General features: G+C 43.8%; 1 protein-coding gene across 2 annotated transcripts in view; it reads right to left on the bottom strand.

Annotated features, from left to right (window-relative positions):
* The window catches only part of LRP1 (LDL receptor protein 1), a 188,429-nt gene that overhangs the window by 65,088 nt on the left and 104,231 nt on the right, over positions 1 to 19,110 (bottom strand). For both annotated transcript variants that reach the window (XM_075890495.1, XM_075890505.1), the window contains 13 exons: positions 17,644 to 17,796; positions 16,836 to 16,976; positions 16,072 to 16,188; positions 15,339 to 15,467; positions 15,040 to 15,159; positions 13,741 to 13,863; positions 11,766 to 11,897; positions 10,961 to 11,083; positions 10,194 to 10,322; positions 6,974 to 7,182; positions 5,482 to 5,669; positions 1,212 to 1,438; positions 216 to 404 (listed from right to left, as the gene is read on the bottom strand). In XM_075890495.1, coding sequence (XP_075746610.1) covers positions 216 to 404; positions 1,212 to 1,438; positions 5,482 to 5,669; positions 6,974 to 7,182; positions 10,194 to 10,322; positions 10,961 to 11,083; positions 11,766 to 11,897; positions 13,741 to 13,863; positions 15,040 to 15,159; positions 15,339 to 15,467; positions 16,072 to 16,188; positions 16,836 to 16,976; positions 17,644 to 17,796 — 1,980 coding nt within the window. The remainder of the gene's footprint in view (positions 1 to 215; positions 405 to 1,211; positions 1,439 to 5,481; positions 5,670 to 6,973; positions 7,183 to 10,193; positions 10,323 to 10,960; positions 11,084 to 11,765; positions 11,898 to 13,740; positions 13,864 to 15,039; positions 15,160 to 15,338; positions 15,468 to 16,071; positions 16,189 to 16,835; positions 16,977 to 17,643; positions 17,797 to 19,110) is intronic.

The raw sequence follows: 19,110 nt of genomic DNA, 5'->3' as shown, positions 1-19,110 counted from the left end.
GGAGCTAGAGCATACAACAATCACATTTTGTCAGAATGCTGACGCTTCCTTTTTACATAGGCGAAAAAAAAAAGAGCCACTGTGTTTGTTTTCAAATAAGACCCATTTCTGCCGGTATTTCAACTCTAAGCAAAAAAAGGCCAGCACTGACAGGTTGAACCAATGCCAGAAGGTCTGAGATGAAGATTGCATTCAGTGAACATTGATGAACTCACTTGGTCTCTGTCTCAGAGGGTGTTGCACCTGAATGTCCATAGGTCGAATGGCAGTGCGGACAAGTGTGGTGATGTTGGTGCAGTTGTTCTTGTTGCAGTACAGCACTGCCTTGCTTTCCCAGTCAGTCCAGTAGAGCTTGTCTTCAAACAGCGTCATAGCAAACACATGGTGCAATGGGGATGTGGGCCCTGAAGAGCAAGAAACAGTCAGCACACCAGATGCACAAAGACCATTAATGCATGCACAACACTGCTGTTGGCGACTGCAAGAGTGCTCCCTGAGGTGCACTGTAGGGTGTCACAACACAAGACTTGCCATTGACTGCTTTCAGCAAGTGTAGCCAAGGCTTTTACAACACAGAAATGATTCTTGGCTCGGTAATATAGCAACTACTTCACAAAGTCAATCTCACTTGTTTCTCACATGACCTTCATTACAAAATTACAAAAAAGGTTTCACACAAGTGTTTCATAAATGCGGCTTCGAGAATGTTATGGAAGCCTATCTGACATACTGAATATTGTGCGGAGTTCAGCATGCATCAATTATATATAAGGCAGACAATGACAGTGCTAGCGCTTCACAACAACGCTGCAACATAAGAAGCAGCCGACAGTTTGTAATGAAAAGGTCATTTCATATCATTTATAAGTTACATTTAAGATAGTACAGAGATCTTTCGTGTAGTAAAAATAAGTTTAGACAAGTGGCGGTAAGAACCAAGCCTTCAGGCTAGCTATCTACGTATATAGCAACCTACACAAGGAGAAAACATGGATTGCACACCTGCGAAATGTGAGGCAGGTGTCGTCTCTGCATTTTGATCACGCAAGCTTAATAGCACATAGGTAGGTTAGCTTTATGTACTAGAATTTCCTGCACACTATAAAAAAGTCTGTCTGTTACAAAGAAGCAGATCACACTGTTTAACTAGTGGATAACTTCCAAGCATGATGTGACAAAATACAAACACAGTATGTGACCATTGTACAAACCATTTCTAGCAAGGATGCGAATGTTGCCTCCATCTAAATTGGCCGTTGCAATGTAGTCATGTTTGGCATCAGCCCAAAACAACTGGCGAGTGATCAAATCCAAGGTGAGTGCATTGGGCCAGCCCATAGACTCTGAAGACTCGTTCACCAGAACTTGCACATTTGAGCCATCCATCTCTGCTTTTCCAATATATGGGTGCTCACCCCAATCTGTCCAGTACATGTAGCTAAAGAAAGACAAAATAGAACAAATAAACATAGGCCCGTGTCACCACGGAGGCTGTTACTTGTAACCAAAAGCGTGACAAACAAGGTGATGTATTAGCAGCTTCCTCAATACTTGTAAATCCTTTCTCAGTGGTACCTGAGTCATAGGTCACTTAAGGGGAGACGCTCCTCGAAAGCACTTTTTTTTTGTTATTCAACTTAGAGCTTCAGAAATTGGACCACTGATGCAGTTTTTCCTCCTGATTCCAAATCTGTAATCAGTTTTTACATAAGTGCAATAGTTTGGGAGTTGTGTTTCAAGTAATGGTGAAACTTGATAAGTTTTCCGGGAACTTTCGCGCATACTAAATGTTCATGCAGAGAGTTGTTCAATGGCTCCTTTTGCTCCCTATTAGCCATAGAGTGCCGATATCTAGCTAGAAATTGTGCTCCAACTTTGAAACTATGAAAAAAACATCTGTGTAGCAAAGTACCCTTTTTTTTCCACTCGACCACCATTAAATTTATTAATAGATATTTACAGCTGATAGGTTGTGCTGATTCAAGTAGATATCGGCACCCTACGCACTCTCCTCAATGTGTGTGCCAAATTTCGTCGTCGTATGACCATTCTAAGTGCCCGAAACACTTCCCGCAAAAAATGCAAATTGGCCAAAATTGCGAAATGAGAAAAACGCGTTTGAAAGTTTGAAAGTCTGTATTTACAAAAATGAAAAACGCAGTAGCACGAAACTTGTGCTGAACACATACACACATGTCCAGAGGGAATATCAGTTGTCTAAAACTCTCCAGCACCGTAGGTTTTCCCTTCCCGGCTGGTGCGGCAGGACTCTTCCACCCGGGCCCTCTTGGCTGCACTGCGACGGTGTGCCCTCGCCTCAGCGGTCTGACGCACATTCATCTTGTGCATGCGCATGCTGTCTCGGCGGTCGCTGAGGGTAACCAGGGCCTCCGAAGGAAGCACCCCAAGCTCTTCCAGCACCTTTTCAAAGCTCGCGTGGCCCCGGTTGAACCACAGGACTGCAATGGCTGTGGCTGTTTCCACAGCAGTCCGGGAAGCAAACCGGGTCTTTGGACACAGCAGCGATATTTTGCTGTTCAGGGACTCGGCCGCGTTCTGTGTCTTGCCGTGGAGGCACCGGGCAAGCAGCTTCGCATCTGTGAGACGCTTGTAGATTGGGAGGACTGCCAAACCCTGGGCCTTGGTCAGGAGGGGGGTGTGGCACGGTGCAGGCTGGCCCTGCGCCTCAGCACGTCGGTGCTTGCACCACGAGTCTGGGCCTGCAGGACAGAACTTGTGACTTCCAGCACCGTCTGTTGAGCACGAGTGCAAACATGAGGCCCATATGGCAGTGTACATCTTGTGGACATTTCCCCGATTGTTCACAATGGCCACCTGAAAGTAAGTTTGAAGCTTCTGGATGGTGGTCTCCTTCAGCTTCTCCCCTCGTGGAAGTGGCGTTGGCAGCTTCCGCAGGCCGGTGCCCAGACGTTTCGCCACGTGGTTGGTGCACTCCTCTTTTTCAATTGGAGTGTCAGGGTACACGTTGGCATCACAGACCCCGTTGTAGGCCTTGCTGTCTCCATCGCTTAGGAAGATGGTGAACCGCAGGGGTGTCTCATAGTCCACAGTCCTCTGCCAAATGCGCACTGCAGCTTCGGCCTCCATGGCATGCGAAGAACAGTCGCAATTCTTCTCACAAACGGGATGATGAAACGCCTGCCATGTTTCTTCATCGCCTCCCATGTCGTTATGCAAACTGCACGCCAGGCAGAAGTTGGAAAGCACTTCATAGTCCAGGCACAAACCAGTGTCCAAGGACACTACAGTTCCCACACCATTGTGGCTTTTGTGGCCTCTTTTTTGCCATGTGCCGTCAAACATGACTGGCACGTCACTGTTACCAGCCACCTCTTTGGTGACGCTGCGTGCCCTTTGCATGTTTTCACAGACAGCCTTCACTGCCGCACTGTGAATCTTTTTGCCGATAGCATGGAAGGTCTTATGGTGCATAGGGTTTGGCAATCCAACTACTGCACAAAATCGTGAAAGTTGCTCATGCCCGATACCGACGGCACGCGCTGCAAGCACCACTTTCAGGTTCACGGCAAAGGCGTCACGCGAACTCCCGCTGTCGTAGCTTCTGCTTGCACCGCGGCCGCCATCTGACGCGACCCGCTTCGACGAGTACGCGGACGAAAGGATGCTCTCCGAGCACTCCGCATTCTCGCAGTGTAGCTCCAGAAACGCCGAAAGGCCTTTCCGCTTTTTATTCGGTGCCCGAACTGCGAGTTTACTCTCGTGACAAACGGGGCATGCCGCGCCTGCGACGACGGCCGTCAATGCACCCAACTCGCACAGCACTACGCTTTCGGCACGATCGGCATTCGGCCTGACGTCGTTTTCGAATAACGCGATCTTTTTCTGCGATGCACTCACAAAATTCACTGCAGCGTTGATCTCGTCGTCGCAGTTGCCATGGTCGACGTTGCCGTGGTCGATGTTAGGCCTACCGGCCGCTGGCCCGTCGCGGACATTTTCGTTGGCGGTGGCTTTCTTGTACGTCCTCCGCCGCTTCCCTCTGAACTTGTTCTTACTTCTGTATTTCCGATGGTCGGCAACGGCCTTTTTCGGGCTTGCCATCGCACGAAAACAGCGAAAAATAACTCCGGAAAACAGTGAAGCGAACTACGGCAAGAAAACACGGGTGCTGTCAGCCAATGGCGGCCCTGCGTTAGTGGCGCGCGGTTTGAAACGGCGGGAAAAGACTGTTTTTGTTGCTTTTTTTTTAGATTTTTCGTGAACGTACGAGACTTCAAGAACCGGGATCGTGGAGAGTAAGGACCATGACCTACTACACTCCTGACCTGTTCAGATAGCGGGGTTCCTATGGGAGCGCGTGTCCCCGCTCTCGTTCAATCGCTCGCCGTAGGTGGCGCTACCTATAACCTGTTCGTCTGTTTCTTTACGGTTGTTTTGTAGGCGCTGGTATAAGAATGCCTGCATTCTGCAGTGAACTGGCGGCATATATGTGACTATTTCTTCCCATACATTGCTGGTTAAGCAAGGTGTTCAGAGCGCTTGAGTATTTATAGCACACTGGTTGACAAACGTGGGAACCCGTAGATTTACACGATGTAGGGCAGCCTATGCGTGGTCGCGTGCATTTTATTGCAAAAAAATTCTGAATGTCTTTTAGTATTATTATTTCTGAATAATTCTAAATTTTGGATCATAAATACGCACTACGAGTGCTTTGTTGGTCAAAATTTGACCACAAAGAGTGAAGATGACGTCAGCGAGCAGGTGCTGACTAGCGCCACGCCGCTCGTAGGTTACGGCCCTAGCGGCAGAAGGTATGAACTAGAAAGTGGGCGCTGGAAGAGGTGCTCTCTGGGCAGGTCAGGAGTGTAGTAGGTCATGGTAAGGACAACTCTACACGAGCCAGCGGCCGCAATATGGCGGACAGCTCTCTTCGCGGCCCCGCGAGCACGCGAACAGCAGCCCGTTTTGTGTAAATTTCGTGATGCCGCGCGTCACTGCCGCTCACTCAGACGCGTTTTTCACTGACTTCTGATGCTTATTTCGCTGTGATATTTTCAGATGTCAAAATATAATGTATAAAGATGATAAAGCAACAAAAAACAGAAAAGGTGAAATTTGGAAAAAAAACGCGACTTTTCGACTCGCGTCTCCCCTTAAGATGTCACGCGACAATTTAACTATAGCTGCTGTCCTATAATCTTTTTTAGCCATAAAGAAGTTCGGATTCGTATAGAAACAACTTGTAGAAACCATGGTGACCACTGAAATAAGCAAATGGTGAGAACTCTACAGAAGTACTAACAGGTACCTCTGTAGCGGTTCACTATAAAAAAAAAGAGAGAGATATGAAAAGTACAGTGAACAAGACATAACATAAAAAATGTGCCGATTTTCAAGAGCGAAACTAAATACAGCAATATGTTGCAACATAGCAGTACAAAACAAAGCAGGGGTTTTTGACACTGCGAGATTAGAAAAAGAAAAAGATGGGCTTACCCATCAACAGGATCCACAACTATGGCACGAGGTTCTTCGAGACCAGTTCTAATAAGGACCTTGCGGAACTTTCCATCCAAGTGAGACACTTCAATTGTGTCTTTGCCTTTGTCACACCAATAGAGGTTCCTACCAATCCAATCCACAGCTAAGCCATCTGGATTCTGTACTGTCGTGGAGTGCAGCACCTAAAATAAAAATAGCGGCCAGTGGCCGCAGTCAACTTTCTTAAAGCATGTTAATTTTCAGGAAACTTCTACTTTAGCTGAACTATCTTCCAAAGTGAATTGCATGTTGCTATCCTGACAAACAAAAGATTTTTTGATAAACATAACTTGTGCATGCCACAGATGCAATAAAATATGGCTAGGTGCCTTTAACAATAGCAGCATAAAAGGGCTTATCAGTTCAAGCTTCAAGCCCTCCATATCACATAAGCCAAAATGGACAACACTAACTGTGTGGAGTTCATGCTAGCCACACTGAAACATGTTTTGAAATGCTGTCAAAGCACAATGAATCAAATACCATCTTGGCTCACATGGATTACGTGCACTATTGGAGTGTTTGTATATAAGGAGTAGTCTAGTCCTTGCTCCCTAAAATGAAAATGTAGTCCTTGCAAATGTTAAAAAGCAGGTCACCACAGGCATTTATAAGGAAATGTGGAAAGCTACTGAACAACGGCAGCATAAACTCAGTGTATTCTACAACACAGGTGGAGTTTTTAGATCACAACATCAGACACGGTTGAAATGTCTGAGGTATGTATGTCACAAAGCAGGCTTTCGTGCATGACCGAAAATTGGATGCCTAGAGTTAGCTTCCTTGCATCACACTTCTGCTTTAAGGTGCACCACAACCCAACACAGTGAAGTGTGCTTGTCGTGCCCTGAAGCACCTAAGGGTAGAAGGGGGCACATTCACTCAGCCTTTCTTAATTATATAATGCACTTGAGTAGTCAAGTAGTAAGTCTAAGCTCATACTGTGACTGCAGCTATCATTATGCAACACAGTCAAAACACACGTTGCTTTTTTCCGTTGTAAGTATTGAATTGAATACATTTTGCACACAAGTCTCAAGATACTCTAGTCAGCACTAGTTTGTTAGAAGGCTATAGACCAGGAACCTCAACCATGCAGGTGGCGGGCCGCATGCCGCCTATATACTTCTTGCTGGTGACCCGGTTCACATATGACTGCCTGGTTATTTTGTGAGATTAGTTTCAATACTGTGGCCTGCCAGCAAGGTTAGTTTGTGACCCCTGCTAAGGACATTCATAATGACACATTTCGCACACACAAAAAAAAACATTTCTTCATACCTCATTTTTTAAAATGTCATTATTGACCTTGACACTAGCTTGGGTAAGCTTCCCATTTTCGAATGAGGTCTAATAGTATAAATCAAGCAAGTATGTAATTCTCCAATGTAGCCAACTAGAGAATTGCAGCAACAAAGTACTCACCGATGCACATCATTGTCCTTACCTCATGCTGCTGCCTCCCTTTGAGGCACATACGCTTGATGGAGCTTCCCACAGCAGTCACTTCCGACCAGTAGATGCAGTCTTCGACCGAATCAAAGTCCAGAGCCACAGAGTTGGTGAGATTCTGGGCAAGTATCTCTGAACTGATTTTGTGCAAGTCAATCTGCCGTATGTAATAACGATTTGACAACAGCAAATGCGCTCGCACAGCTGCAAGAAAAGGAAAAAACAATACGTCGTATTTACTCGCCGTACACTGGAAAACAAGTTTGTCTTTGAAAAATTTCAGCAAGCCCTGCCAAAAAACAGTTTGTTGTCTACATAAAACGATGAGCAATAACAGGGCCTAATGAACAACCATTCACCTACCGTGACATTTGACGTGATTTTGATCACATATAGAGAGCTTAGAGGCAACAGCTTGATTCGGAAGCGATACGGCACAACCATTCCTTTTGTGCATTTCCGCTCATGCAGTAACACCCACCAGTAACAAAAGGCCAATTCCAGAGCCAAGGAGAGTAAAGTGGAGCACAGACCACTGACTAAGTGTGAAAAGAAAGAAATAAAACAATTAGAAAGCACCCCCCCCCCCTTTTTTTATTTGCTGTGCAAGTACCTGTACAATGTTCAGATGCCACAAATAGTTATGGCCTCAAAACCAGTTGTTCTGATCATTTAGTGGCTGACATGTTATTACCAAGACCCAATACATAGGAAAAATGCCAGGTCTGCGCAGACCGCACAGCACAGTCACAGAGAAAGCTGAAAGAGCAGCCTATCAATAGCCTTTTCCAAACACTCTTGGGGAAACTACTATAGGTACACTTGCATGGCCATAAATCATAATTTTGGTGAAGTAGGGATGCAACAACTACGCCATTACTCGCTCTTTAAAGGAGTATGGTACCCACTACACATCTGTAAGAATGTACAAGTCTTTTGTTCATGCTGTGGCTCAAGACGATAAAGAATTATGGCTGAGCCTCTTGTAATGCGTTGGAAGTATTCAACAACCCAGTCGCCATGCAATTCTCATCACGTGATGCCTGGTTCTTATTTTACTCTTCTAAAACCCTCCAATATACGTTATCGTGGCTCCTTCCTAGACATGAAACGTGCATAAATTTTGTTTACAAAACATTTTCAAGCATTGGTGTGGCTCTGTGGTAGAACACTGGATTGCCCTGCAGAGAGTCCAGGTTCAAATCTCCTTCTCTCCGGGTATTTTTTAATTATTTTTTTATTCATGCAATAGTGGTTATGAACACCTATGGCGGTAACAAACAACTACCGCGCCCAAAACGACCATTGTTGTGATCTCATAAGAGCTTTCACTGTAAAACTCTTGCACGTTACTTACATGACCAAAATGAAAATGCTGCTAAAACGTATGTTCAAAAGGTGCTTAACACAGTGTCACACAGCACACAACAACCACACAGCCCTTCCAAGTTCCAATCCTATTATTAAATAAATAAAAGCACAAAGCAACATGTTCGGTGCAATCAGCACGACTGAACAAATCCAGACAGGCCACTTACCGTAATTACTCGAATCTAACGCGCACCTTTTTTCCGGTTAAGCGAGTTCATAAATCGCATGCGCGTTAGAATCGAGTACGAACAAAAAATTACGGTCAATCTATTGCCATCGGCAAATCCAAAATGGCCGCCCCCTACGTGCATCGGCATGGCGCGTTGGCCATTTCTGCCTATGTGTTTCCCGTGTGTTTCCCGTACGTGTGCTGAGGAGTTCGTCATCTAGTAGTGCATTAGCATCGACGGCGTGGAAGGGCCGACTCCAAAAACTCGAATGCACCACGATGCCGCTTTTAAAAGAAAAGTCATCGCGTGTGCAGAAACGGACGGAAATCGGGCCGCATCGCGGTCGTTCGGAGTTCCCGAAACGTGCGTGCGGGACCGGCGGAAACAAAAGCAGAAGATTGTCGACAGCAAAGCTTCACGCAAAGGCTTCAGTGGACCACAGCAGGGTCAGTTTCCGCAAATTAAAAGGCTGCTCAGCGAGTATGTGCTTGAGCAGCGAGCGGCCCGTGACGACAGAACTGCTCCAAGTGCTGGCTATGCAATTAGTCTTAGAAAAAGGTCTAATGCGCAGCCAGTTTAAAGCGAGAAGGTGCTGGCTAACCAACTTTATGAAGAGGAAAGGCTTTTCCCTCCGAAGGGGAACATGCATATGCGAAAAGTTTTGCGGAGGAGTACGATGAAAAGCTTCACAGTTTTCAGAGGTTCGTCCTAAACTTGCGCCGCAACAACGGCTACCTGCTTGCGCAAATCGGAATTGCGATCAGACGCCTCTTTACTTCGACATGCCTGGCACCACAACCGTCGAGAAGAAGTGGGCGAAGCAAGTTCACGTGCTGACATCGGTCCACGGTGAAACTACAGTGACGGTAATGCTCTGTTACACGTCAGATGGGCACAAGCTTCGCCCGTACCTGATATTTAAATGGAAGACGCTCCCGAAAGGAGTTGTTTTTTCGAGTGGTGTGATCGTGCGGGCCAGCGAGAAAAATGGGTGCGCGTTGCAATCGATGTCTTACGTTTTTTTTTTTTTTTTTCGCGGTGGAAATTGGGTGCGCGTTACAATCGAGGGCGCGGTAGAATCGAGTAAATACGGTAGCTGTCACTTCGCAAGCACGAGGGTCTTCGATAACTCGTGAGAAATGTGGGTATCTTGAACAGCATGGAAGTGCTGTATCATTTCCACAAGCTGTTCATTTTGTTAAAACGTCTGCTTGCCCTTTTGTCCACTCGATAATCTGACACTTGGATAACTTTTTCTCATCCAGTGAAATTCCAATTAATGATACATTTTCGAGAAACCACTTGGTAACAAAGCGTAGATTTATTGGTTGACTTGTGGGGTCCAACGTCCCAAAACCACCATACGATTACGAGAGACGTCGTAGTAGAGAGGGGCTCCAGAGATTTTGACCATCTGGGGTTATGTGCACCTGAATCTGAGCCCACGGGCCTACAGCATTTTCGCCTTCATTGAAAATGCAGCCACTGCAGCTAGGATTCGATCCTGCGACTTGCGGGTTAGCAGCCGAGTACCTTAGCCTACTAAACCACCGCGGCGGGGCGGTAACAAAGCGTTCCTACTTCAAAGTGTGTAAGCTGTCTGGGACGCAAAGCAAGGCACACAAATCTATCGCAAGAGCAAAGTGCCTAGCAATGTGCAAGTAACACACTTACAGGAGTTTGCCTTGCAGGTGCGGCCTGCATCAATGGAAAAATAGCCATCCGCACATGTGCAGGCAAACGACCCATATGTGTTGCGACAGTGGTGGGTGCAAGGATACTTCGTGGTGCACTCGTCCACATCTGCAAAAGACAAATGGTGCAAGACATCAGTAGGCAATGACAATACAACTCTGTGCTAAGACGTGTGGCAAACAAGTTGTCAATACCAATAGCAAGCTAAGCCTTTCTTCATTTGGATAAACCCACTAAATGAAGTGTTTTTGTCAGGCTCCTTTTTTTTTTTAATTTAAAACACGGCATTTACAGAGCCTCTGTTTAACAAGAAATTTTCCATGAGGTGTTGCCCTCATTGGCATTTCTGAAAAGCCATTTTCCTGCATACTTGTCTATAATAAAGATCTCAACATACCCCAACCTTGTGATAATGAGCTGTACATGACCTGGACACCTTCACTGTATTCCCACATTCATTTCAATCATATATTTCTTACATGCCGAATCAAGAAGAAACAGCTTAGTATATTTTTTTAGTTTATTTACCCAATGATTTGTTACGTCAGTGTTCTTTCTGCTACCAAGATTCAACATTATTTGAAACTATTAGAGCAGTGTCTTACTCGACAAAAAGTAAGGTGCAGCCACGTTCAATAAAAACCTTCTAATTTTCCTAGCACAACGAATACATTAAGTTTTCCACAGTGATAGTGGAAGTGCTCACACATTGTTCAAACAAACACATCCAGACTCATGAAACTGACCTTCGCAGATGTGGCCGTCATATTTAGGCTCAAAGCCAGGATGACAGCCGCACTTGTAGCCTATCGGGCGGTCCTCACAAATCTGTGAGCAAGCGTGCGTCGACAACTCGCATTCATTGACATCTGAAAAGAATGAAGGTTTCGCCATTACTCATTTTTCAAAAATTCTTTGCTACTAAAACGTCGCAACGCTCCACAGAAACTTCTCTTGGGCAAAAGGATTCCAACACATTTTTAACTAACAATGAGACTAGTGATACATTAAACACCATGACTTATGAACTGCCAACCTATGGTAACAATCAGCTCCTCATGCTTGTGACTTCAATTATTTGAACTTGAAAACTATAACAAGTTTTCATTATGTATCTCTGACTTGCACCGATTTCATCTTTAAAAAGCTTAGAATTCTGATAAATATTAACAAATACTAAACTTTTGGTTAGTCTGCTACATATCCAAGGCATCTTGAAGGCACACTATAGAAATAAGGCTTTCAGTTTGTTCGAAGTTCTTGGCTATCCAACCTAGAAGAGCAACGCAGCTAGAAATATCTTGAGGAAACATTTGTAAGGTGCAGTTACAGTTACAAATAAGTTTTTTTAACACAAGAGTGCTGCGAAGCTGTCTTACTGGTACGATAGCTTAAAAACTCTTCACTGAAGTAATCGACGCTGCAATTCAGGCATTGTTATAAATTGTAAAAGTTACATGGAACAGTGTCTGTGCAACAGCAGCAGCTTACGCCACATGGCGCGAATTCGCTTCAACGCAAAGTGTCTAAAAGAGCGACAGCCATACTCACTGCACTGGTCTTCGTCAGAGAAGTCACCACAGTCATTCTCCCCATTGCAAAGGAGACTGTCATTGACGCAGTTCTTGTTTGCACACAAAAATTTGCCATCGGGACATGAGGCATTCTTGGCGGTTTGCTTGTCTGTATTGAAAGACACAATAAAAGCGAGAGCCTTTAATAGTACAATTCAATAGTGCCGGTAAGTCATCCCTTGCCCAAGTTCACCACAGTGACAAAAATGAGTAACTCCTCAGCTATCCCGGCAAGAAATGCTGGTGAACCGAGCATGGATATTTGTACCAGGCAAAGCCATTAGAACCTTCGTAAATATTGTACCACGAGAGTAGCACTGCAGGGTTCCTGGACTGCTATTTCAGCAATCAACGTCGACTTAGTATTTGCCTTTAGTGTCCCTGGGACACTAAAAGCAAATATTAAGTCAGTGATTATTGCTGAAATAGCGGTCCAGAAACCTGCCACTTTTGTGCCAAAGAAATGCTTGTCTTCAAATAAAACCACATTTCAGAGATCCGCGTGGTGTTAGAACACTTCAAATCTCCTGCCTGAAAGCGGTCTTTCTCACAACACTGTAGCCGTGCCCAACGTTGCTCGCCTTTACTGCGCAACCGCCGACTCTGGTAGCAGTGAGCACATCAGCAAGGGCCATTGAAAACTTTTCTGCTTGCTTGGCTCAAATGGGCCCCATTAGACGGCACCACCTATCTAGCTAAACCAGGCAAAAACAAAACTTTTGAACCACTCATGCTATTTCCAATAGTGACGCCAGATGTTTTTTTTTTACAATGAATGAAACAGAGACGGACAAGCAGTATTTTATTACATGTTGTACTGAGCGGAAAGTTTTTTTTTTACTGCAGCTGATTTGATTACCAATGATTAATTGTAGTCAGACGCTCTGTCGCTCTGACGTAGTCGGGATTATTTTATAGTGTCCCACGCGTGGCGCATGTGGTGTCGTACATTTACCTTAAAGGATCACTGACACCAAATTTGAAAACTCGAGATGCTCGTGTTGTTTGGTAGTTCAGCATGCGGTGCCGCTTCTTACCCATTATAAGCGACAAGCGTTGCCCATTAGATATTTCAATTTGGTTTTAAAGTTAGGGTACATGCTCGTTTGAGTATTCAGGTCCAATCAACATTTTTTGTTGTTTGACGCAGACAGAGGCCCCCGCGTGATGTTGCAGTAGTCAAGCAAGGTATTGTCGATATCAGAGAATATTTTCAGGGCACACACAAGTTAAGCAAGGTATTGTCAATGTCAAAGAACATTTGCACGGCATGTACAGTACCCAACTGGCACCAGGCGAGGCATATTGTTCATCACCCCTCTTGCTCTGTTGTCAGGCTGCTCTCAAGATGGTTTCGGCTGCTTATGTCAGGAATGCTTTTCCTTTTTCTGAGAGGGACACGCTCAAAGCACCCACATTATTTTATTTTACAACACGTGGGTACCCCTACTTCAAAACCGTGCATTAAGCATTGCCAAAACTTGAGGACACATAGTTTTAGATGCTACCCTGCTGAGGGGCTCTAATTTCTTATGGTATTTAGATGAGCATTTCAAACTGATGCAAAATTGTACCAAAATAATGAAACTAGCATTAATTATACAATGCATTAGAGCATTTACGATTCAATTTCGTCATTACCAGATGCAAAGCTACTAATTACTGCAAATAAGTTGCAAACGTGACTATCGCTGTCAGTGGTCCTTTAATTTCACGATTAGCAGAGCACTGCTGTTGATAATATTGATGTTTTAGACATTACCAAACATTGATTCATCGCTCTGATGTAAATTGTAATGTATTTGCCTTTAACACTCCTTCAAGTAAAATAGAGTCCATGGCAGCTGTGCTGATAATTTTTCACAAACTGTCCTCTACTGTCTATCTACTTAAAAATTTTATAGAGGAATCCCCAGGCAATAGGTATGAAAAGCACAGGGCAGGGTACTTACGACACAAGTCTGGTTTCTCATCGGACCCATCCCGGCAATCATCCCAGCCATTGCAGGTCGCGTGGTTGGAAATGCAGCGCCCATTATTGCATGCAAATTGGTTCTCCCGACAACGGTGTTTCTCTGAAACAACAAAGAATGCATAGTAAAAAAAAAGAAAGCATAAAGCTGTTCATTGCAGCTCCTTATAAAAAAACAACGTTGTTTGCACTATGGTACAGTGCTTTTCATTGTGCATTTCAAGCATATGTTATGCAATTCTAAAAGTTCATTTACACAAGTATATCTATCACCATAGACAAAAGAGAATAATAGTTTTTTTTATTTGCTAAGTCTTACCCCCTCCCACCTTACAGCATTGCTGCAGAAGACATCTGGCCCCATGTTAAAAGAGCATGCGCTCAATTGTTGTGCAGACACATCCTTTGATTAACATGTTAATCATGTTGCATATACGGTGTAGCCGAGAACCACTCATAAAGGCAGCACATCTACTAGTGTGAAAGTTGATAAGCATCAAACAACCTCAGTTGTTCTCGTGTTACAGCAAACCCTACTGCATCCCTGAAAGCCTTGTCTCTACAAGCCTGCCAATATTCTACACACAGTATGCAAAGATAATTAAACCACACACAAGAAAAGCGAGAAGATTCACATCTGCAATGTTCTTAAAGGGGCCCTGAAACACTTTTTTGAGTAACCATGGAATTAATTCATTGGAAAAGCGTATTACCTCCCCAACTGAACGGCGCAAAAATTTCAAGAATCCATCTAGTACGAGCGGAGTTACAAAGATTTATCACACGCTGCAATCACATTCTCTCTTCTCTCGTCCAAACGAAAGCGCTGGAAGCTGAGAAAGGGGGGATGGGAGGGGCAAACAAAAAACGTCACACGTGCCTTGTGACCTAGAGCATTTTTTTTCTTTGAATACGCTACTTTTTCAGTGCGATTGCGCGCGCACGCATGGGCAAGTGACGGCTTCTTGCAGCGACCTCTGTAACAACCGAGCGCGCCATGTTCAAATCAGCCAATGGCTTACTGGGCTTATTTTCTGTGATTTGTCGAGAGAAGAGAAACCTATTTTTAGCTGACTGATTATTTGTAGTGAATTCTAGGCCGCGTGCTGCGCTATAATATTTGGCTCGCGTGTTGTCGGGAGCCTCTACTACCGATCGGCAGCGTTTTCTGATCATGCTCAAAAAGTGCTGCAGGGCTCCTTTAAGGTTATTTTTGTCCACTGATTGCATTTGTCAAGAATTTCACAATACAGAGTGGACATTTTTAAGTGAGGCATACCACAGGTGTCTGGTTCATCCGAGCCATCCTCACAGTCATGATCTCCATCGCAGTAGAAGCTATCCAATATGCAGACTTGGTTGAGGCACTTGAACTCATTAGCCTTGCACTGTCGAAGAGCTGTGCGAAAAGCAATCACAATAATGTTGAAGATTAAAGCACATACAGTTCAGATGTGTGCGTGCACACAAATTATTCGTGCATGTGTATACAAAGGAAGCAGCACATCAAACAACATGGAAAAAAAAAAGTGCAGTGCCATGAGGACACAATGGCTATATCTAGAAAGTATAACTTACTGCAGTTGAGACTTGGGTCCTCGTCAGAGTTGTCCAGGCAGTCACCAGCGCCATCACACTTCCAGGCGTTGGGGATGCACTGGCCTGTGCTATTGCACTTGAACTCGCTGTCGCCACACTGGCGCATACCTAGAATCAGAGAGAAATTAGGTTGGCATCAAGATTATCAAGAGTTCCAAATGAATGTGGCAGCAATGATGGTGGCACGCCTAGAAGGTTATACAATTTTATCCCAAGATCGCTAGTAAATCAACGCTTGCTTGCAAATTTCATGATGGTGCCAATTTTTTTCCTTTGAAATGTAAGTAATCTGAACGAAGCACGCCTTCTCTTCCCCAGGTGTGCACTTTAGCGGTCTGTGAGGTATACCATGCACAAAGGCTTTTCTTTTTTGTACTGACAGCAAAGAGGCTGACGCACTTGACCTATCAACTATGAACATCACTGCAGACATCGCCTTGTTGCTCAATAGGGCCGTGGTTCCCCGGGATTAGCGATGAAATCGAGATCCAGAAATACCATTTTGCATCCAAACTTTTCAGGTCAAGGGGGCCGGCAGAGGCAGTCGATTCAAATTATGCAGTGAAATTTACACCAGAAAATACAGGACTGCAGAAATGCTTCAATTAAGCAGAATTTTTAAATAACTGAGTTCTAATACAGGAGTCCTTGCCTTACAGTGAAAGCCTTTCCGACTCTTACACAACAATTGCAAAACTTGTGAAGCACTCACGACATGCTGGTGGTTCATCAGAGCCGTCCGAGCAGTCGGGTTGGCCATCACAGCGGTTCAGAAGGCTTATGCATTCGCCATCTGTACACTGAAACTGGTCCCTTGCACATTTGTATTCTGAAATGAAAGTTCAACATTGTGCGTTCTGACTGTATTAATAAAATTTCAACCACAGCAATTCCCAACTTAAAGATGATAACAAAAGATACTGTGGGTTCGTTTAGAATTACGAGCTGCTGCTTTTAATAAAGAATCAGATAGTTTGTGCCAATGAACCTATAGCACTTGTCCTACAGTGCTATCCTTACACATCATTTATTAGAGTATGTGCAATGACTCTCACATAGCAGTACATAAATGAGATTTCCAATACAATAGACATGCAACACTTATCCATCCAACACAATGCCCCCAGCAAGCCAACACACAATGTCGTGCAGTGTTTACACAAGACGGAGGTGTGCACATCCCAAACGCGTCTTCTGTAAAAGGTCATGACAAGCTTTCGATTTTACAAATAGTCACCACTCATTAACCTAAATTTATGAGGCAAATTTACATTAAGAACATTGTCACCAATACACCAAGATTATAACTGCAAAAATATAAACATAAAGCAGTGATGTGATAGCAAGCACAATATCACACATGGAAAGACATGTACTATTTTGTGCAGTATCTAGTGGAGTAGATATCAGCAGATATGCACAGAGAAATCTCTTTATGTGATGCAGAAAACTTTAGGCAAATCATGGGTTGCTTACCACAGCCCTTCTCGTCCGAGCTTAGTGAACCATTGTGGCCATCCTCGCAATCCATGTCCCGATCACAACGCCAGGAATCCGGAATGCACAAGCCATTCAGGCAGCGGAAGGACATGGCTGGACAGGACACCTGCGGTGTGGCTGCGAGTGCAGAACAACCGGTTGTTTTATTTAAAAAAAAAAGTCTTTAGATTGATCACCAAAAATTAAGCGCAGTATATATTTTCGCAAGGTATCATCATCAGCAGCATGATTACTATGTAAACATTACCATTGCAGTTCACTTCTTTTTGAGACGAACTCAAATTAATTGTAGAGAGAGAGAGAGAGAAGAGAAAGAGGAGACAACATGCCAGCTGTGTCCAAATATTGGTTCCTCAAATGGGCTTAGAATGAAAAGGTAAGTACAAAACGAGCATCTTTTTGGTTGTGCATTATCAGAAATAAATGGCAGCTTCAAGCGCTGCAGCACGAATCTGCAATGGCTGCCTACAGCTGTTGCCCAAATTCGACATGCTGCCACAAATACAGACATTTTCATATTAATTTGCGACATTAGGGCAAATTTGGTCTGTGAGCTTTTCGGCCATTCATGATAATCACAGCAAATATGACTGTGACATTTAACGCTATTATGACCAGAACTGGTGGGCTCCCGTAACTCTGTTCGTACTCCACGAATACCAAAGATTTCAGTGACAGTCAATTCCTGAGGCAAAAGACATTTTGATGAAGCCATTCATTCTTTGGTTACTTAAAAAAGTGTTGCAGGGCCCTTTTAAAGTAAATGCGAATTGATGTGCCTTACTAGTTTGACAGTTCTCTTCATCTGAGAAGTCCCAACAGTCGTTCTGGCCATCACATATCCAGCCCAAGTGAATGCACGCAGTTGTCCTCTCACAGTTCACCAGAAGCAAATTCGGGTGCAAAGTCATCGGGTGTCTCGTGCAGTCAGGCTTAGCTGCAAGTAAACAGGAACTACTTACATTTCACCAGGCAAAGCAAATAGGGGAAAAAAAAAGGCATGTATGCATTCGGTTCTTTGTGTTTCGTCTCATAATTATTTCATAACTACCACAGATCAAGTAGTACTGATAAAATGCGATTTGAGCACACTCAAACCTGATTACAACAAAGTCACATCTTCCACAAAAATACTTCGTTATAACCAAAAATTCGTTATAAACATACATTCTTAACACTGTATCTATGACAAAGCAATTCTTCACTTTTTTCGTTATAACCAATAATTTGCTATATCTAGGTTCGTTATATCAAGGTATGAGTGTATGTGCAGATGCTTTGCAGTAAAGCGATAATTTACTGTCATTGGCATGCAAAATATGAATAAGCTAGGTGTAACTAAAACACATTATTTTTGTTCTTGCATTTGTTAGCCCACGCAGCATCAGGATGGTCTCTGCTAGAACACTTATGATGAGACCTACACAATATTTCACAATGGGGTAATGACAAGTATGACGTTATGCTCTCAAGTTATCACAGGGCAAAAAGTAGTGCGTTTCATTTGACTGTGGCTATAGGGACTCAGTCAAAAGAAACAGAGCCACTAAGAGTCTAAAAGTTGCTGATTCATAGCCACATCCCTAAGTGCCCATAACTACTGACACTAAAAAAGCTCTGGAGAGTAAGTATGACACTTTCTCCGCTATCCAGAGCTCTTGAGAAACAGGAAGCCAATTAAATATTCAATGATTAATATCAACAACAAATGCTGGGTATGTGTCAAAACTCTGATATGCTAGTAAGACATGCTGTAACGAGTGACTCTGTATAAATTTCGAGCACATGGACTTCTTTAACGTGCATATAAATCAAAGTACACAAGTGTTGTTGCATTTTTATTCCATCAAAATGGGGCTGCTGCGACCAGAAATCGAATCTGCAGCCTAAAACTGAACAGTGTGACACCTAATCTGCTAGGCCCCAATGGCAGGTGATATCTTTGAGTTGGCTGCTGTAACGTTTGTTTTATTCCTTTCTACAGCAGCTTTGTAAATAACAACTTGCACAAAAGGGCATTAACATGTAGAACTATTACAAATAAATCTCACTCAACACGAACTGGCTACTAATATTTCTGAACATCAATGTGCGCACAGGTAATTAACACATTTTTAATACCATTTTCATCAATTCAATGCCAACAATTGCAATCATGTTACTAATTGTTAAATAATACAAGTGCACATTTTTCTGGTTTATTTAGAAGTGAAGAAAGAAGGTCAACAACAACTAATACTGAAACAAAGAG

Source organism: Rhipicephalus microplus, chromosome 1 (genome assembly GCF_043290135.1).
Source record: "Rhipicephalus microplus isolate Deutch F79 chromosome 1, USDA_Rmic, whole genome shotgun sequence".
NCBI lineage: Eukaryota > Metazoa > Arthropoda > Arachnida > Ixodida > Ixodidae > Rhipicephalus > Rhipicephalus microplus.
This window is presented reverse-complemented; position numbering and strand designations above follow the sequence as displayed.